General features: G+C 54.4%; 1 protein-coding gene across 48 annotated transcripts in view; it reads right to left on the bottom strand.

Annotated features, from left to right (window-relative positions):
- The window catches only part of PCBP3 (poly(rC) binding protein 3), a 51,282-nt gene that overhangs the window by 6,475 nt on the left and 26,665 nt on the right, over positions 1-18,142 (bottom strand). For 9 of the 48 annotated variants that reach the window (XR_010832585.1, XR_010832588.1, XR_010832584.1 and 6 more), the window contains 11 exons: positions 17,394-17,426; positions 16,561-16,677; positions 16,081-16,212; positions 15,621-15,770; positions 12,884-13,027; positions 10,435-10,476; positions 7,716-7,794; positions 6,973-7,032; positions 4,031-4,083; positions 1,324-1,493; positions 756-1,224 (listed from right to left, as the gene is read on the bottom strand). Coding sequence is in view for 8 of the 48 variants with exons in the window: in XM_048055535.2 (XP_047911492.1) it covers positions 1,324-1,493; positions 4,031-4,083; positions 6,973-7,032; positions 7,716-7,794; positions 10,435-10,476; positions 12,884-13,027; positions 15,621-15,770; positions 16,081-16,212; positions 16,561-16,677; positions 17,394-17,426 (980 nt within the window). In the remaining 40 variants the exon portion in view is untranslated. The remainder of the gene's footprint in view (positions 1-755; positions 1,225-1,323; positions 1,494-4,030; positions 4,084-6,972; positions 7,033-7,715; positions 7,795-10,434; positions 10,477-12,883; positions 13,028-15,620; positions 15,771-16,080; positions 16,213-16,560; positions 16,678-17,393; positions 17,427-18,142) is intronic. The other 39 variants (XR_010832577.1, XM_048055535.2, XR_010832579.1 and 36 more) reach the window with 34 other exon arrangements.

Raw genomic sequence — 18,142 nt, 5'->3', positions numbered from 1 at the left:
GGATCCCCCCTCTCCCAGTGTCCCGTCCCTATCGTGACCTATCCTGAACTGGGGGAACGTGCTCATTTTTTTCCAGATCTGGATGTCTCACCGGGTTCCTCCAGCACCTGTGTTTGGCCCACTAGGGGTGCTCAGGAGGTTCGGGTAGGGCTGGGGGCAATGTCACAGCTTATGGCAGAGGGTCACCTGCCCGATGCCTGGTGGCCTGAGCACATGGGGCTTGGGGGTCCCCATAGAGGGTGCAGGGGGCTCAAGGGTGGACCTGAAGACCCTCGTTGACACCAGCTAGTGCCCGCTCCTGGCAGAGGTGCCACGCACAAGGGGTGCTGGCAGGAGATGTCCCAGCACACGGCCTCACCTCTACCAGCATCTCTCCTACGGGGGGCAAGCAGCATTCCCAGCATCCTTGCCACCAGCCCCGTTGTCCTGTCACCTGCAAGCTGCCCCAGCTCCCCTGTTTTGCTCTGCCTTTCCAAAGTGAGGGAGAGGCTGAGCCGTGCCCCATCCACCCCCCTGCCAGGCCGCCCTCCATCTCTGCCTTCGCTACGGCACGAGCTGTGGCTCGGCCAGCCCTTCCCGGTAACAGAGCCGCTCAGTTTTCTTTTCTCTCCTTCCTCGGGAGGTGGTGGGGAGGTGCCGCGGGGCCAGGCAGTGGGGAGGGCAGGGTGGCAGAGACGGCTGCAGGTTGGGGCAGAAGGGGGTTGGGTGCAAGGGGGGGAGGAGAGACCGCGCACACCTTGCCGCTGCTCCCTCACCCCTTCCTCTTGCCGGCGCCGGCACGGATGGACAGACGGACGGACGGACGGATGGATGGACAGACGGACGGCCTTGCAGCGTGAAGCCAGCGAGACGACCCCCCTCCTCCTGGGCTGCCTGCCCGCTTGCCCACCCACCTGCACCGATGGCCCCGGCCCTGCTGCCGGTGGCGCCGGCCCTGCGCGGCCCGGCCTGCAGCGTCCCCGACCCCGGCACGTGCCGGCAGAGCCCTGCTGCGTCGCGCTGCCGGGAGATGAAAAGGACGCGATCAGGCCGTTCCCATGTCTGCTGTTTATTGGACTGCTTGATTGACTTCATTCGGTGGAGGGAAGGATTTTTGGAGGCCTGGAAGCGCGTGGGAGAGGCTCTGAGGAGGCAGCGAGAGAGGGCCGGTTTCGCAGCGAGGTCCCAAATTACGCCTTCCTGCCACCAGACCAGATCCATCTCCGTGCCCTGCCCCAGTGCAACCTCCTCGGCGGGGGAAGACAGCGATTTTGCCCGGCTACAAGCAAAACCCTCCTGAAGCGAGGGTGGTGGGCGGCGGGCGGCCCCGCCGCCGGGTCTCACCTGGCGTTGATGAGGTACTGAGCGAGGCTGATGTTGGCAGGGGTTCCCGTGATGGTGATTTGGCGCTCTGATGACCCTTCCGTGGCGTTGGCGATTTTGATCTGTGCTCCAGACATCTGCCGAATTTCATTGATTTTGGTCCCTTGGCGTCCGATTATGCAGCCTATTAGCTAGAAAGAAAGCGCGGGAGGGGGGACGGGGGACGGCATAAAGCGCGGCTCAGGGACACGAGCACGACCGCGAGGCCGGAGCCTTCCTCACCCTGCCCTGGAGTGACCGTGACCTCAGTGCTCACGAAACCGGGAGATCCCGCCTGAACACGGCACAGGGCTCCCTGGGGTCAGCCTGGCCCCAGGTGCCCCCCAGCAGCTGCCAACACTCGCCGTTAACAGCTTCACACCGCTCACCCCATCCCGCACTTCTGCCCCCCAGCATCTCCCTCACTGCCCTGGGAGGAGGGTCCAGGCTGTGGCAGGAAAGGAGAATTTTACTGAAAAACGCCTTTTGCCCTCTTGAAAAAATAATTAGTTTTCCTTAGGGGCACATAGAGGCATGAATTTCCTCAGTGGTCCCTGAGGGAGTCTCGATCTTTGCTCTCACTCGTTCGTACATCAGACTAGAGTTCCCTCACGCACCACTGCAGCTGGGTAAGGCACAGGAAGGTGAGCGACATTTGCAGCACAGGTACGAGGTGTTTCTGCATGTCCTGCTTGGCCATCAGCATTTGAGCGCCTTTCCAAGGTTACAACAGAATTTTGTACACAGGATATTCATCCCTCCCATCAGCTGCTGGGCTTCTGCCGCTACCCATAGAGGTGGAGATTGCTCCCAACGTCCACTGGTTCTGCTGTAACATCATGGCTGCCTTAGCGGTTTGTCCCATGTAGTGCCTAGATCTTGACGTCAGACGGCAACGTGTTTCTGGGTAGACTTCTTCATTGCAACTCTCTCTGCTAGGCCACCAGAGCTCCCAACAAAGCAGAGGGTTAGGAAGAGCAGAGAAATGACCTGCAGTTGTCCTGACTGCTGCTGTCCTAACGGTGCTGTTGTGTACGATGCTGTGCCTCTGTAAGCCTTAAGGAAAGCTTCACTGACAGCCCCTGGTGAAGGTTTCTTAGTTCCACAAAGCCAGAGCCAGTCCCAGCCATGTCCATCTCTTCACCTTATCCTTCACCTGCCTGGAATGCAGGCTGAAGGACCCGAATGCGCATCCACTGCAGCACTGGAAAGGTATCAACTATCTCTGGGGCTGCAGCACGACGTGCAGCCCAACAGCCACCCATCCTGGTTCTCGCAGAGCAGAAATAGCTCATAGAGGCTGGAGGTGCTTCAGCAAACGTACGTTGGGAGCCTGCTCGGGGGAGAAGAGGAGCCAAACCTATTCAGAGGCTTCTGAGTGTCTCTGCACAGCATTCAAGTTTCTCCTGACAGTCACAGAAGTGACAAGCTGGATTTCATCACCGGATTTCCTTGAACTCTCCTTTCTCTGCAGTGCAACCATGGTCTGATCTGCACTGCTAAAACCTCCTGTAGGTGATTCACTTTAAGACACCCAAGCCTGTGCTCTCTTCCCAGGGAAGGTGACAGTGGGAATTTCAGAGCCTTCAAAACAACAGGAGGTATTTTCAGCAGGCAGAAAAAAAGACGCAGGCAGTGACGTTTAATACAGCGCGGGTCTGATGTGAGCCAGGTTTTTGACGAGCGAACACTCCCCGTACTCCTGTGTCCTGTGGCAGGTCATTCAACACGCTAAAAGGCAGGAGAGACCCTTTTGCGAGGGGTTCCCCAACACTCCCAAAGATGCCCTCATTGCTGCCAGGGCCGCGGTCCCCCAGGCTGGCCAGCCGTGGCCATTGCAAGCTGAGAAGCACCTGTAGGGCTCCCGGTGGTCTCCCATGGGGGCTTCCTCACTGGGCCAACAAAAGCTGGGTAAACAGGAGGAAGAAGAGGAAACAGGCACCAGACCCAATCCAGAACCCCCGAGAAGGGTGGGCTGAGGGTGCCAGTAGTGGGGATGGTGCCTGGGAGCCATTTCTCCACTCGGCCTGCTCCTGGTTTGGGCACGGGCTGGTTATTAACCCATGGAGACTACAAGGCCACTCCAGAAGCGAGACCTTGGGTCCAGGTGCTGTCTGCCAGGGCTCTGCATCCCACCTCCTCCTATCTAAGCACCCCGAGCAGCCTCCTTGCCCCTCTCTGTGACCATGACAGTTCCAGCCTCCTTCTGACAAAAGTCTGAGTCCGATATCCACCTCAACACAACGCCTCCACTTATAAGACCCAACTGGTGACTGCCACCAGTACCAAAACGCGATGCACTGCCTTTCAAAAGGACAGATCTGAAACATCTCAGACCTGCCAGTGGTATATTAGGCAATTATACTGGGGCTGGCTTGGGAGCTCCCTCTGCTGCTGAACGCTGTCAAGTGGGCATCTTTCGTGAGCACTAAGTTCACTTGGGAAGGAAAACGGAGCACTGAGGAGGATTCTCCCTAGGCAAGCTACCAACAGGGTAGAGACCAGCAGGTGCTTCATGACCCCAGACAACCAGACTGAGGAGCTGCACAAAAGGCATGAGTGAACCCGGTGAAGGGGTATCTCTAAATGTATTTAACGAGCTCATACATTTGCAGCGTACATATATATACATATATATATATGTGTATACACATACACACACAGGCAGAGGAATCGCCACTGTACTTACATCATTGGGAATGGTGAGTTCATGAGTACTGGCCGGGGGACTGGCATCCAGACCTGGGCATATGCAAGGGAAAATGGTTACAGCTTGCAGCAGCAGCGCAGCGGGTTGCTGGCACTTCCCCCCAGCAGTCGACATTGCAAAGGCTGCATCCTGCTCCAGGGCTGGGAGGGGAAGGGGATCACACACTCTGGTACAAGGAGGAGGAAGACGGTTGCTACCTGCCTCATCTGGAGTGGGGTGCCACCTTCCATTGTGCCCCTCGGCCCTCGGTCCCCAGGTGAGACTGGCTCTGGGAAGGTTTGCGCAGCACAAGGCTGCAGCCTCCCCCGGAGGGCTGGCAGGGGTGGCAGAAGGAAGAAACCCTGGAGGCAGGGTTTCCACGTGCCCTCCAGCCCTCCCTGGGCACATCATCCTTAGGAAAGCAGCTCAGCAGCCGAAATGCTGACCTTAAGCCAGAGCTTGCTAAGACACGCATGCTGGCTGGACTTGGGACCTATGGTCCCTCTTAGGGCAAGGCAAACAACATGCCGGTGGAGAGCCTGCTTCCCTACAAAACCACGTGGAAGCACACTGCCAGCAGCAAGGAGTGAATGCAGCAGTGTGTTTCTTCCCAGCTTCTCCTGGGACAGGGAGGACACTCTCCTTCATGGTGGGAAAGGCTGGAGCCAGCAGACCACCACGCACATGCAGCTCCACGTGAGAGCCTGGCACAGCACTCCTAGCCAGGTTTAAGCCTGCTTTTCCCACTGGTTTCCATATTAAATCACCTCATTGCTGGAGTAGGGACATCCTATTCCAAATCTGTAGGACAGAAGCTGTCTGGTAGCTTATAAGGAATTTGCAGCATCAGCAGAAAAAACCTATCTGTATAACATAAACTACGAAGGAAAACCTTATCTGTATAACATAAACTTTTAAGAGCAGTTTGCGCTACAGTCCAAAAGACTGCAATGTGTGTGTCCGAGCAAAGAGAGGAATAAAGGGGATGCAGAGGAAAAAAAAAAGCAGCAGGAGACTGGAACTGCTGTGCTGCTGTGGAACAACACAGCAGCAGCACTGAGCCCCTGGTCACAAAAGCCCAAGGGGCGTCCTTGTGCTGCGTGGCCATGTGTGATCCTTTGAGAGCACCGAGCACCTACTGCAAGCCACCGCTGGGTTTCGCGGTCTGTGCTTCCCTCTGCACTACGGAAGAGGGGCTCCAATCAGTTCTGAGAGCAAACAGCCTTGGGTTTAAAACCCAACGGGTTGCGAACCAACTCCTGTCTGGGTACTGGAACTGCCCCAGTAAGGTGTCTGCTGGCAGCCGCGGCCACGTCCCTTGGACCCCCTGGGAGCAGGAGGGGGGTGGACGGGCCCTAAAAAAAACCCCAAGGTCAGGAGCTCCCCCAGTCCACATCCCTGCCCTGGCTGAGGTGGGCAAGCTCCAACAAGAAAAGGAGGCTGTATGCTGAAATCCTCGCTCAGCACCACCCCTGGAAGGGAGGATGCCCGGTCTCTGAGCCACCAACTCACGGTCCCTGCGTGTTCCCGAGCACCACGCCTCGGCCGCCCCTTGCAGGCAGCACGCCGGACCCCTTGCGGGAGGTCTCCTGGACCCATTTTTTGTTGGGAGCACAAGGAAAAGCAGGGGATGGGGACACAAGCCCAGCCCTACCTGCTATACTGGTGCCAAAGCCTGCACAAAATAGCTCCTGCCTGCATTTGGTGCAGCAGGCAGTGCTCAGCGCTGGCTGTAGAGCACAGGGCACAGGAAGGGGCATTTCACCAGCGCCTCATCCTCCCTCTGCAGTGCTCATGCACAGAGCGAGCAAAAAGGGCTAAGCCTTTCCACGTGCTCCTGCAGAGCCAGTTCCCAAGCTACAGCCTGGACAAACTCCTTCCCCCTGCTCCCTGGTGCCCTCCACGGATGTTCAGTGTCCTCCATGCATGTGCTGTCACCTCCACACCTATTTCCCACCCCAGCCCCCCATTGCCTCTCCCAGCTGCATTTTGGGGCATTGCATCACCCCCTGCGTCACCACAGCCGTAACATCCTTCTCCATTACTGGGGGATTGCTCATTTTGGGATACTGGGTCCTCCCCCTGACATGCAGATGTAATCCCTCTGGATGCAACACGGGGAATCACTGTGTTCGGCCAGGTCAGGATTAATGTCATGGGTGATTGCAAGGGGTAAAGTAGGGCACACAGAGAACAAGGCTGCGCAGAGACAACAAGAAATCTATTTTTGCTACCACCTGGTGGGGTCTATTTCCATGGTCTATGCTTGCTTTCACGGTTGGGCGATGCCCCCAGATGCTTTCGAGGCAGGCAGGAAGCGCACCCCGGCATGTTCGGGAGGTCTGGCTCCCCTCGCTCACGAGCCTGCAGGTCTCTGGATCATCCCCCTGAGCAACAGCGGGGTATAAAAGCATGTTCAGCACATACGGATGAATGTGCAGCTGCCAGGGACATTTGAAATGGAAATTTTTCCAAGATTACGGCCATGCTTCGTCTCCTTGGGGTCCTGTTCCACTAAAAATGCAGCTCTCCTTCAATGGCTGAGAGACAGCTAAAATTGTGTGTTATTTCCATTCCCACAAGCATTTTTTCTACTGTTTCCTGTTTTCTACTGTTTACTGTTTTCATGTTTTCCATGAGGTTTATGCAAAATTAAGTGGAAGAATAAGGGCGGTGACCCTGATGTCTTTCCATTACGGAGATGGCAGCTATAGACAAACATCAAAAACCAGGTAACGAACTAGAGGTGCTTTTCTTCGGACATGCTGCGCAGAGGGAGATGGCAGGCATGGTGCTGCCTGGTCTCTACCTGCCCACCAGAAAACATTCTCACTTCTCCACAAACAAGACGATTTATCCAGGAGCACAACAATGGCACAGTCCTACTTCAGAAGTACTTTTCAACAGCCGCCTACTGATTTCCCTGTAGCTTTGTGCTTTACCTGATGATTGGCCCATCAGATTTTGAGCTTCTTCGGAGGAATGTAAGGGCAGCTTTTCTCCTGAAGAGCAAAGAAGAAACAGATTTAATGCTTTTGCCTTCGAGGAGATAAGCAATGTCACTTCATCTAGGAAGCTCAAAATATGATGAACATATACTGTCAGAAAAGGCATTTCCATTCGGCACCTTGACCACTGAGCAAACAAAGGTGCTTTCAGCATTGCCATCCCCTGCGCTCTATCTGTTTCCTAGCTGACCATGAAACACAGTGCAGGATTTGCGGGCCAGGCTGGTGAGCCACGCCAGCTCTGGCTGTCCTCCTGCCACCGCGTCACCTTCCCACTGCTCTCCCCAGTGCCGTCCTGCCCTGCTCCATCCCGCAGGCACGAGGGCAGCATCCCCCGCCGGTGCTGCGGGGATGTCCCAGAGGTCCGGACGGGCACACGGCGAGGGATGCTGCCTCCTCCGGGTGGGGAAGGGTGGTGCTGGCGCTCATCCTGCTGCTCAGAAAGCCAGCAAGGCTGGAAGCAGAGCAGGCGTGCACAGTTACGCGCTGAGCGTGCCCGTGAGGACCGCAACCCCTGCACTTCCACCTAGTCTCCCTGCTAACCTATCCCTGTGGACATTGCAACTTCAGTTTTACTGGTCCTATTAGTTTCCATTAGATACAATGAGTTCAGAAAGAGAGAGAAACTCTACAGGTAAGAAGAGAAGGATATCTAGAAAGGGCGTGTGGGTACGTACCAGGGAAAGCGGGGGTGGTCTGTCCAAGGGGAGTAAAGGGGGTTTGCTGCATAGCCAACTGGTGGAGCTTGGTCAACTGCTGAGGGGTAGGAGGGACATTAGAGCTAAGAAGGTTATTGTCATAGAGTACAACAAGTCACACCAAAAATCAAGAACAAAATTATAACGGGAAAAAAAAAAAAAAAGAAACCAGGAAGCCATGTTCAGACATGGCAAAAACAACACTAACAGAAGGACTTGGCCTGGGTAAAATGCAGTAGAGCCCAAATCTTTAGCAGAAGTGCTTGGTCAGGGTCTGAAGTACAATACCAGCGAGAAGCCCATTCTTAGCTCATCAGACGTTTTGGTTCCTTTGCCACACGATGAGCTGCTAAAGCAGCAGCGGGGCTTTTGTGCACAGCATTTCCAGCCTCCACCTTCCCGTGCTGGCTTTTGCAAGCTGCTGCTCACTGCTGTGTGGTTTTGGAGCAGAGGAGGCACCTTGGAGGCACTGCCTGTGTGCCGGCTGCACGGAGCCCCGCTGGCCGTGCCGCACCGTGAACGCCTCCCCAGCAGCCACTGCTCTGGTGCTGCCCTACTGATGGGGAACATCTGTGGGAGATGGATGAACCATCTGGCTCCATGCTGGCTTGGAGACGTGCACTGCAAGCACGAGCCCTTAGCAGCACGGGTAATTGAGGGCTTCAGCCATGGCCAGTAGGTATTTCAGATCCTTGCATCCCTTGTTGTGCTGGGTATCTTTTTTGAGCCCCATCAGGAAGCGGCTGCATAGAGGATTTTGTCTGGAATACATTTTGTGCTCTGCTTCACTGCTCCAAACGTAAAACAAAATAAAACTAAGGGGGTGGAGGTGAACAGGTCAGTTTTAGCGGGGAGCAGCCTTCATCACCTCCCGCTTGCTGGTTTCACTTCCACACTCGTTACTGTTTAATTAAAGAAATATCATGTTCTCTGCAAAATTAAACCCAGATGGAGCTCCTCATTGCAACGAGTCCAACTGACAGGACACCACAGGGAACCTCCTGCATCTTTGCCACCCTCCTGAAACTGGCTGGGCACTGCTGCCCTGCAGCTCCCCGAGGAAGAGTGTGCTGGGGAGCTCTGGGAGAGCCTGTCACGTCTCCCCTTACTGGGACAGAGACACCCAAATCCTTCCTATCATTGAAGCAGCACGTTTCTAAGAAATAGTGCTGATAGTGGTGCTTAGCAAGTGAGTACCCTGGGCAGTGCTGAAGCCCTTCAGGAGGCAAAACTCCCACTGACCCAGGTGGGTTTTGCCAGAGGGAGAAGATTGAGGCAGGAGCTCACATTTTACCTTTGGCATTTGAAATGCTGTCATGGGTCTGCAAAAGGGGGCCACTAAACACAGAGACCTGTGAGAGCAAAGGCAATGCCCTGGAACCATGGTCAAGACGAGTTTCTTTGCAGAGCAAGTATTTAAAATGACAGATCCTCACAAGAGGGCTACAAGAGGAAGGATGGGGAGCATGGCCCTTGCACACACAACTTTCTCCAAGTCTCAGCAAATCTGCCAGGAGCAGGGCAGAGAACAGTCAGCAAGGCACAGACACTGTTTTTCCAGTGCTGATTAAAGCCTAAATATTTTCAAAGCACTGTGTGCACTAATACGTGTTCTAATCTTGTCAAACAGAGGAGTATAATAACAAGGAAAATGCTTGCTGTTTGCAAAGGAAAACTGGGACAAAGAATATAGTGATCTACCCTTGCAATATGCATCCGTATTTATCTTCTGTGTTTGGAAGCTAAATTGAAATGCACACAATTAAGAGTATTTCTGATCAACAATTACAGCGGGCTATTCAAAGTATACGTATTCTGGCATCACGTGGAAAGCCAAATTGTCCTCCATCAAAACCAGGCAAGATCCACGCTCCTCCGCTAGAAGCAGGTGCAACCCTCGCTCCTGCGAACAAAACCCAGCCTGCAGAGCAAAAGCAGCGCCGAGTCACTCCCCTGACACCAAGGGGAGCGCACGTGCACAGAGCCCGCCTGCCTCGCCTGCTGCTCAGCTGTGCCAGAAGTAACGCAGCGACTCGAGACCCAACTCGCCCGCCGGCCGGAGGAACACCGAGCCACGTCAGGCCCAGCCCAGCCGATCTGCACCTTTTACTTGTACGCGCGGAGGTGCCAGCATCCCTTCCCTGCGTGTGCCCCAGCAAACACAGGGCACCAGAGCAGGCCATAAGCAGGGGGTTTCGGCACGAGTGAAACCCAACCCTGGCACTGAGTCACCCGAGTGAAGACCCCCCCCCAAAAAGCACACGTCCCTGCCCACCGTGCGCTGACGGAGCTCTCACTTTTTCCCCATCCCACCGAGACACCTCCGTAAGCCATTGGATGACCAGTGTTTTAAGGACAAGGAGGGAATGGAAGGGAAGCTCTTAATGTGTTTTTTTTTTTCCTTTCTTTGCTTGTTTTGATCATTTTGAGGCACAAAATGCATAGAGTGGTTTTTGTCTCATAACAAAGGGATAGCACTGAACATTGCAAACAATTTAGCATCAGGCCAAGTCCTCAGAATTAATAAAGTTTAGCGCTAACAGGTTAAAAGGCTCCTGAAGGTATTACAGATATTACACACTGCCAGTTACTTTGAGAATCTGCTATTAATATTATTGTCTAATATTAATATTATGTGAATTAACGGTAGCATGCAGGTGACATAAAAGGGTGTAAGAAAAATTAGGGTAAAACTCACATCCGGGTGTGGAATAGCGTATTGTCCCTGAATTGTGTAGGCCTGCAAAAGAAAAACAAGATATTATTAGAGGTGGAAGGAGGTGGTGGCGAAGCCCTGCCAGCCCTGGGCTTTGCTCCTTGTCTGATGGGGGGCAAATGCTGCTAGCGCTCTGCACGCAGAGCACATGCTGCTGTCAGCAGCCACCAGCAACGCAGGCTGGATCTGGGGCTGGAGGGGAGGAGGGAAGAGCGCTCCCCCTGCCCCTGGCCAGCCCAGAGGAAGAGGTCTGGCTCTTCCAAAAGAAGAAAACAACTCTTCAAAGGTCCCAGGTCTGTGTCAAGGAGGAAGCCAAGGCTGTGGCGTGCTTCGCTGTGCAAAAGCTGTTCATCAGTCGGAGCTGTCTGTGCAAGGGGTGCACAATAGTATCACCACCGCCCTTTGCACCTAAACGTGACTTTGGCATCCTAAAAAGCAAGCCGGTGAAGGGAGCCTCGCCCTATTTCAAGGTGCACTGCTCCTAGCGGGTTCTCCATCTCCCCACCTCCTCCAGCACCCTGCTGAAGGCAATGCACAGATCCACGCGGGTGCTGGCTAGGCTGATAGCTTACTGGTTTTACCACTGCTTGTAGCAATCCCTCCTCTTTTGTAAGTAACCTGAAAGTAAGCACCGCTGTGGGTAAGAGCCACGAGAGTGCCCAATGTTTGGGACTTAACCAGCTAGCAAGGTGCATCCCACTAGTCGACCCATTATTCATATAATTCTGAAAGAAATGGTGTAAGAGATGGACAGCACTTTATAAAGGGAGAGTAAAGACAGACAGGAAAAAGTCAAAAAGAAAAAAAAAATCCCTGCACCTCATGAAAATTTTCTGCATCATTTGCAAACAACGAAGTGTTTAGTGCCAGGAACAGCCCCAAAAGCCCACAGGGGGAGGGAGGCAGAGCTCTGTGCGCAGAGCCAGCGTCCCAGTGGGACGGCACCGGCGCTCCCATGGTGATGGGCAGAGGGGCTCTGGGAAGCTCAGCGTTTCCTGGCAGTTTGATTAGGCCTTTGCGTTTTGATTAGAAAACTTGATTAGAAGCAGTGAATTAAAAGGCAGGGAGGTATGTTGGGTAGACGCATCTCAAGCCTCTCACTCCAGCCCCAACCGTGAGGGGCTGCCAGGGCTCAGAGGATGCGTGGGGCTCGCCCAGGATGGGCAGGGAAGAGCTCTGCTTCCCGAGGCACTCGCCGCCTCCTGCGGCATCGCCTCTGTGTGAGACACCAAGCCCCAGCAGTAGGAGAGGCGCTGCCCCCTTACTCTCCCTTTTCAGAGGATACCGCTCACAGACAGCTGGACCCAAAGCTCTTTCCCAGGGTGGCTGCTCAGGCCACACGAGACACTCATCCCACTGACTATGAGATGCTAATTCAGCACGCTGCTTGAAATAGCCTGCGCTTTGGGCTTGCCCTTCTGCTACTTATTACAGACTGGGAGGACATGAAATAGCTTGCACGGCACTGCTCAGAACACACGAGCTGTAGCTCACGCAGAGAAAAATGCTGCAATGTCTGCACTCACAGCACTTGGGCGTGGGGGAGAGGGAGCAAATTTAGGGGGTCCCAATCCAGGCAGAAAGAGCTGGAGCCAGATGTGCCAGGAGATAGGGAGATCAATGAACAACGTGCCGGTGCTGCTTCCTCTGGAAAACCGACGTGTGTCACGCACACATGGTTTGCACGCTTCTCTTGCTGGGGGGTGCAGGCTGGGGACACTGAGCACATCTTGAGTCCTCTCCTGGACTAAGGGTGGCTGTCCAGGTGGAGGAGATGACCATGGCTGGCACCAGGTGACACAGGTCAGATAATGGACCAACCTGACAGCACTCTTCAGGATTTAAGCTCATTCCTGACACATTTTAAGGAAATTCAATGGTCATTATCTTGACTGAGAAACGCATCAGCAACCGGGCACACACGCTGCATGTAGATTTATGGCACATATTGCACGCATGTGCCATGGGAGCTGATGGCCGTTGAGCAAACTGTAACCTGCTGTCACCTCCAAGGGTTGCTAGAAATATCATATCTTCACCACAAGCCTTGATTTAGCCAGGTTTACCATGGCATGACATCTCCAAAGGCAACGTGATACAGGCTCTCCAGTGGACACAGATGAGCCATGTCCTTGCAGCGGGGGTTCCCTGCTGGTGGCACCGGATCAGCCACGTGGCAGCAATGGGGACGACCCTCCCCTGGAGGCTGCCCTGGAGAGGCTGGGAGGAGCCCAGCCCACCTGGGATCGATTTGCAACGTGCAAAGTCACTTTAATTTGACTGGAGAGGCCAGAAAACAGGACACGCTGGCCCATCCCCACCCCCAGCATGCCTGCAGTTCTGCAAAAAGCTTTTGGTCCAGCTGCCGCGGCGTGACACGGATGGGATGACACCATGCAAGTCAGAAGGCAAGAAACCTGAGTGCACTAACGGGCAGCGGCTGGTGCTGCAGTAAAAGGCTGAGGTTGGCAGTGGAGGCTGCAAGCGGGTCGGCTCTTACCTGACCACCTGCAAAAATGACAGGGGTGGAGGCGGGCTTTGGGCGGTAGGGAATGGTGGCACCTTTTGGTGGGGACTAGGAAAAGGGACAAGGAGAGGGAGAGAGAACATTAGAACAGCTTTTCCTGAAACAGCGGCAAAAAGAGAGTTAGAAAGCACCCGACGGAGCACGGGCCTCCACCCCGTGCCTCCAGGGCCACGGCCAGCAACACCCGCACCAGGCAAACAGCATTTCTGTACAGGAAGACATGGGGGAAATGGGCATTTAAATGGGAGAAGAAGGACACCCTGAGGAGTTCCCTGCCAACGCACAGCACTCTCAAACACTTCCTGGACCTCTGCTGTGTCCCCTGCCTTTGCTCTGCTCTCCACAGACCATGCCTCCTGGTCTAGGCTGACGCCAGTCTGCGACATCCTCCTCAGATCCCCCCACCTCAAGATGCAGGGAGATGGGGAGGGACACGGTGTGTCACTGCAATGCCAGGCGCACAAGGGCTGGGCTTTCTGTCTCCGGATGCCACGAGCCTCCTCCACGCAAGGGCTTTCTTTGAGTCTGAACAGATGAGAATATCTCAAGTCGAAGAGACCCACAAGGGCCGTCGAGTCCAACTCCACTCGTGTATCAGCAGCCTGTCCCAGCCCCACCAAACACCTGGAGCTGCTGCATGGCATCGTGAGCACGGCTCATGCACACGCCAGGACCGAGCGTCCCACCCAGATGATGCTGTCCGCCCCCTCTTGTGTTCCTTGCTGTGGGCACGGTGGCAACCCTGGGGCTTGCTTTAGTTTCTCAATGCCCGGGCTGGCCACGCAGCAGGCACTGCAAAGCGCTGTCATTGCGATCGAGACCTCCTGTGCCCCATCGGTATGGGCGGCAGCTGGAGCCCGCACGCTGACCTCGGCATGGCACATGGAATCTCCTAACCATGGTTCTCTCAACGTTGGTTTACTCTTAACACAACTAACAGTCCACAGAGGAGATCTTGGGAGATTTCTGGGGATCATGAGAGATTTCAGATAAAAGCCTTCTGATTCTACCACATGTGAAATGGCTCAGTTGCTACTAATATGTAAGGATAGGCAATATAAATTACACTATCTTGTAGAAAATTCATCATTTTCTTCTATGTTCTTCTCTGTCTATCTGTAGCCAAGCGTCATATTTAAATCTTCACGCTTAGTCCTAGTCTGCAGGAAAGCTGCATGATCAAAGCACAGTGTGTATAATCACAAACCTGCTTCTTCTTTTACTGCATTACAAATCTTGGAGGGGATGAGCAAGAATTTCTTGTGGTAAGACAACTTAAGACATAAACGTTACAAGGAGCATATCTGCAAACTGTTAAAGCTGGGGGACTTGCTAGACTTAGGACTGCAAGAAAAAATAATGCTTTTTTTCTCTTTCACATTGCTGAGCCAGATAGAGGAGCTGCAACCCTTGTTTTGGTTGGTGGAAACAGCAACCTCCCAAGACCATACAACACACACTGCGAGCATCACCTCAAGCCCACCTCTGCCACAATAACCTGTAGCCACTGCATGGCTAAATCCACACTCCCCTAACAGCACAGCGTGTCCATGAGAGCATCAGTACCAGCAGCGGCTGGTAATGTGTTCGTGGACATTGCTGCTCTTGAACTGAAGTTGCCTGTGTTTGGTGTTGCCTTGTCTCCACCAGACCTTGGTGTCCTCGTGTGAAACTCTTGCAGCAGCAAACACGACCCAGCGCCAGGCCGAGAGGCCCTGGGCACAGCCCGGAGCCCAGGAGGCTCCCTCTGAGCACCAGGCAGCACTTCTGTGCTGGGCGGGTGCCGCAGCCCTGGCACAGGCTGCCCAGAGCCTGTGGGGTCTCCTCCTTGGGGAGCTTCGGGAGGCGCCGGGACGTGGGGCTGGGCACCCTGCTCGGGGTGTCCCCGCTGGAGCAGGCCCCTCCTCATCTCGACCAGTCTGTCATTCTGTGAAACAGGCTCCTCCTTGCCACAACGGGGCAGCGGTGTGTGAGCTGCCCAGCAAAGCTGAGGGCCCATGCCTGTCCGCTGCTGGGAGGCACCAGGAGCGGGGCTGTCACTGTGCCGTGGCTGCGGTGGGCTCCTCCTGGAGCTTCTCCAAGGCTGCGGGCGTGGATGTGGGGCACATGGCTGCAGTCAGCCCCACCAGTAAGCCACCTGTACGGCAGCATAGCTCCACAGCAGAAAGTATCTGGGGAGAATTTCTCCCAGAAAACTGCACCCTGACCACATGTCCACGCGCTCTGTGGTCCCTGCTCTCCACCAGCCTTCCTCACTACCTCCTCCCCTCTGCCTCACAGGAGCTCGAGCTGGCAGGCATGCCCACAGCTCCCTTCCCTCTGCACTCTCTCAGCTGCCCAATGCGGGAGATGCACTGGCCACCTCCTCCCAGCCTGCCTGGTATCCTCCAGCAGCCCTCTCTCCTGAAACCACCTGGTGCTGTGACACAAACCATCTCCTTCGGGCACCCAACAGCTTTCTGGTTTGGCACTCTAGAAATAACATGTGAACACAGTGGGGAAAACACACTGGGTGGGTTTCAGACGAAGGTACCAGGAAATGAGAGTGGTCTGCTAATGCGTGGTGAACAGTGACAAGGACACGCTCCACAGCTCGCAGCGCTGTTGTGGTGCTGGTCGGGTTTTATCCTATATACTTTACCCCCTTTGTTACAGACTGTACCTCCAGCATCACCACACAGATCTGTTTGACACACTGGATAATTGCGTCGGGTGTCCCCGAGATTGTCACTGCCCGCTCCGTGGAGTTGGGCAGCATGTCCCCCGCCACTTGAACCTGAGCACCTGTGGACTGGAGACAGAAAGAGAGAGAAGGAGCAATCCCGATGCTGAACCCCTCTCCCTGCAGCCAGCTCCAGCTCCGATGCCACGTGCCCCCAGACAGCTGCAGCAGCCCTGTGCAAGTGGGGATGCGGCAAGTCCCGAGGGACAAAAGCCATGCTGCTGCTCCTGTGTCAGCTGGACCATCCTGGGAAGTGCCTGGCACATGATGCCAGCATATGAGGATCCCTCTTTCCAAGGCTGCTCCCATCCCCCCTTGGCTGCAGATCAGCGCCGAGGAGCTGCAGTTACATGCAGTAACTAAGGCAGGTCTGATTTACCTCCCTGATTTCCTTGATCTTGGAGCCTCCTTTGCCAATCAGCGAGCCGCACTGACTAGCTGGCACGACCAGTCGCAGCGTCACTGGAGGTTTACTGGTAGCAGTGCTGTTGCTCATTGAGTTGGTTATGTCCTTGGGAAGGAAGAGCACAATGCGTCAGCCCTTGTTCCCCAACCAGATGTCTGCCATCCAGCCCAACCCAAATGCTCTGAGCTAGTAAAGAGGGGTCATGTCCTCCAGACCCAGGCTGGTCTCAGTTCTTGCCCATTTAGAGATGCCTGGACCAGCCAAAAGGCTTTGGGACCAGGCTGTGCACCAGCTGAGCAAGTCCAACCAGGCATGTGTGTGTTGGAGGTACCCAGCTGCACTGCTGGCCCCAGCAGTGGGCACGCCTGAGCTCTGCTTGCCCGGTGGGTCACCACGGCTGGATGCAGAACCTTGTACTCTGCCCTCCTGGGACAAAGGGCTCACATTTCTCACCTCCTCAAATTTGTAGGCGATCATGGCGAAAGCCTTGAAGATGGCGTCGGTGGGGCCAGTGATGGTCACAATTCGCTCAGGGCAGTTTCCCTCCGAGATGTTGATTCTTGCCCCGCTCTGGAAAAAGAAGGGCAGCCCTGGAGCAGCCACAGCCAGGAAACTGGGGGGGATGCGCTAGAGGCACAGCCCTTTCTTTGGGTTGTATCCTGCCTGCCCTGGAAAGGCCCAGCACGCAACCGTAGAAACTCAGAGATCCCCAGGAGCACATTACTCACTTGGTTTCTGGTCACCACCTGAAGACATCCCATCTAACCTTAGAAAGTCCTCCCCCCGCCCTGCCACAGTGCTTCCAGCCCTGCCTCACCCTGACCCTCAGAAAGGGCTTCCGAGCGCCCACCTTGGGTCTTTTACTGCAACGCAAACCCGTACCATCAAGGCAAGCCTGGCTCGTGGCATCACTGCTTGTAAAAAGAGGAGTGCTGCTTACAGATCTGGTAACTCTTCGGCAGCTAAAGGCACAAAGACCTTGGACAAACTGCATCTCACAAGAGACCAGATTTCACTGTTTCATTGGCAGCAAGCTCTAGGCTCTGGAAAATTCCCATTAAATGTGATGGGAGTTTGAGTATGGAAGGATAAAGCTGGACAAAAGAGCTCAGGGGACAGCTCGCTTGGGTCTCCTTGCAGGAAGGCTGAATGTGGTGTCATAGCCACACGTCTCTCACAGGGCAACGAGCCTTCGGGACAGCTCTGGCCATTCTTCTGCGTGCTGCTGGTCCTTCCCACTCCTCACCCCTCTATTACAAATTATTTTATGGATCTGTGCTGCTCACCTCCTCACGCATCTTCTTCACAGTCTCTCCTTTCTGAAACAAGAAGCAGAGACACAGGCCATCTTAGCAACTCAAGACTTTCACCTTCAAAACCTTTTCAAACATGCATATAATACACAGCAGCACATAGCCAAATATTTGGGCAGCTCTATGGTGCCGGGCCCTCCATCCCCATGTGATGGGTGGGCTGAAGAGCTGATGCTCCAGGCACATCCACCCCTTCATAGCCCTGCTCCCATGTCTGTAAGGCATGAATCAGACAAAACAGCACAACTGCAACTTCCACCTTCCTTTCTGAATTTCCTTTTAGTAGGAAAACTGCACAGAAAAGCTCAGGAACTGGCCAGAAAGCCATCCCACATAGACAGGACTTTACAAACCACCATGTCAAGCACCACGAAGCAGAGCACCTCATGAAGCTTTCTGCACAAGCTAAATTGTGCCTGGAAGCCTCAGAGGAAAAAAAATAAACCGTATTGCATCACATTTCTTAACTTTCCTTAATGAATCTATTTCATTTACATTTCCAAGCAACACGACGACAAGCACCTATTCATCACCACAGTGAAGCAGCCAGAAGTTGTACTAGACAAGCTGCTTTTTTAGGGGAACGGTCTTTGACCTCTCTGTGGGTATCTCGCCATTGCTGTCACACAAATGCAGTTCATACCGACCCAACGTTTAAGGGACATTAGAGGATGAGGTAACTGGCATATACCCTATCAGAGGCAGTAAATGCTGCAGGCAAT

Source organism: Anser cygnoides, chromosome 6, assembly GCF_040182565.1.
Source record: "Anser cygnoides isolate HZ-2024a breed goose chromosome 6, Taihu_goose_T2T_genome, whole genome shotgun sequence".
NCBI classification, from domain to species: Eukaryota; Metazoa; Chordata; class Aves; order Anseriformes; family Anatidae; genus Anser; species Anser cygnoides.
Note: the sequence above shows the minus strand (reverse complement) of the source record. Positions and strands in the feature narration are given on the sequence as shown.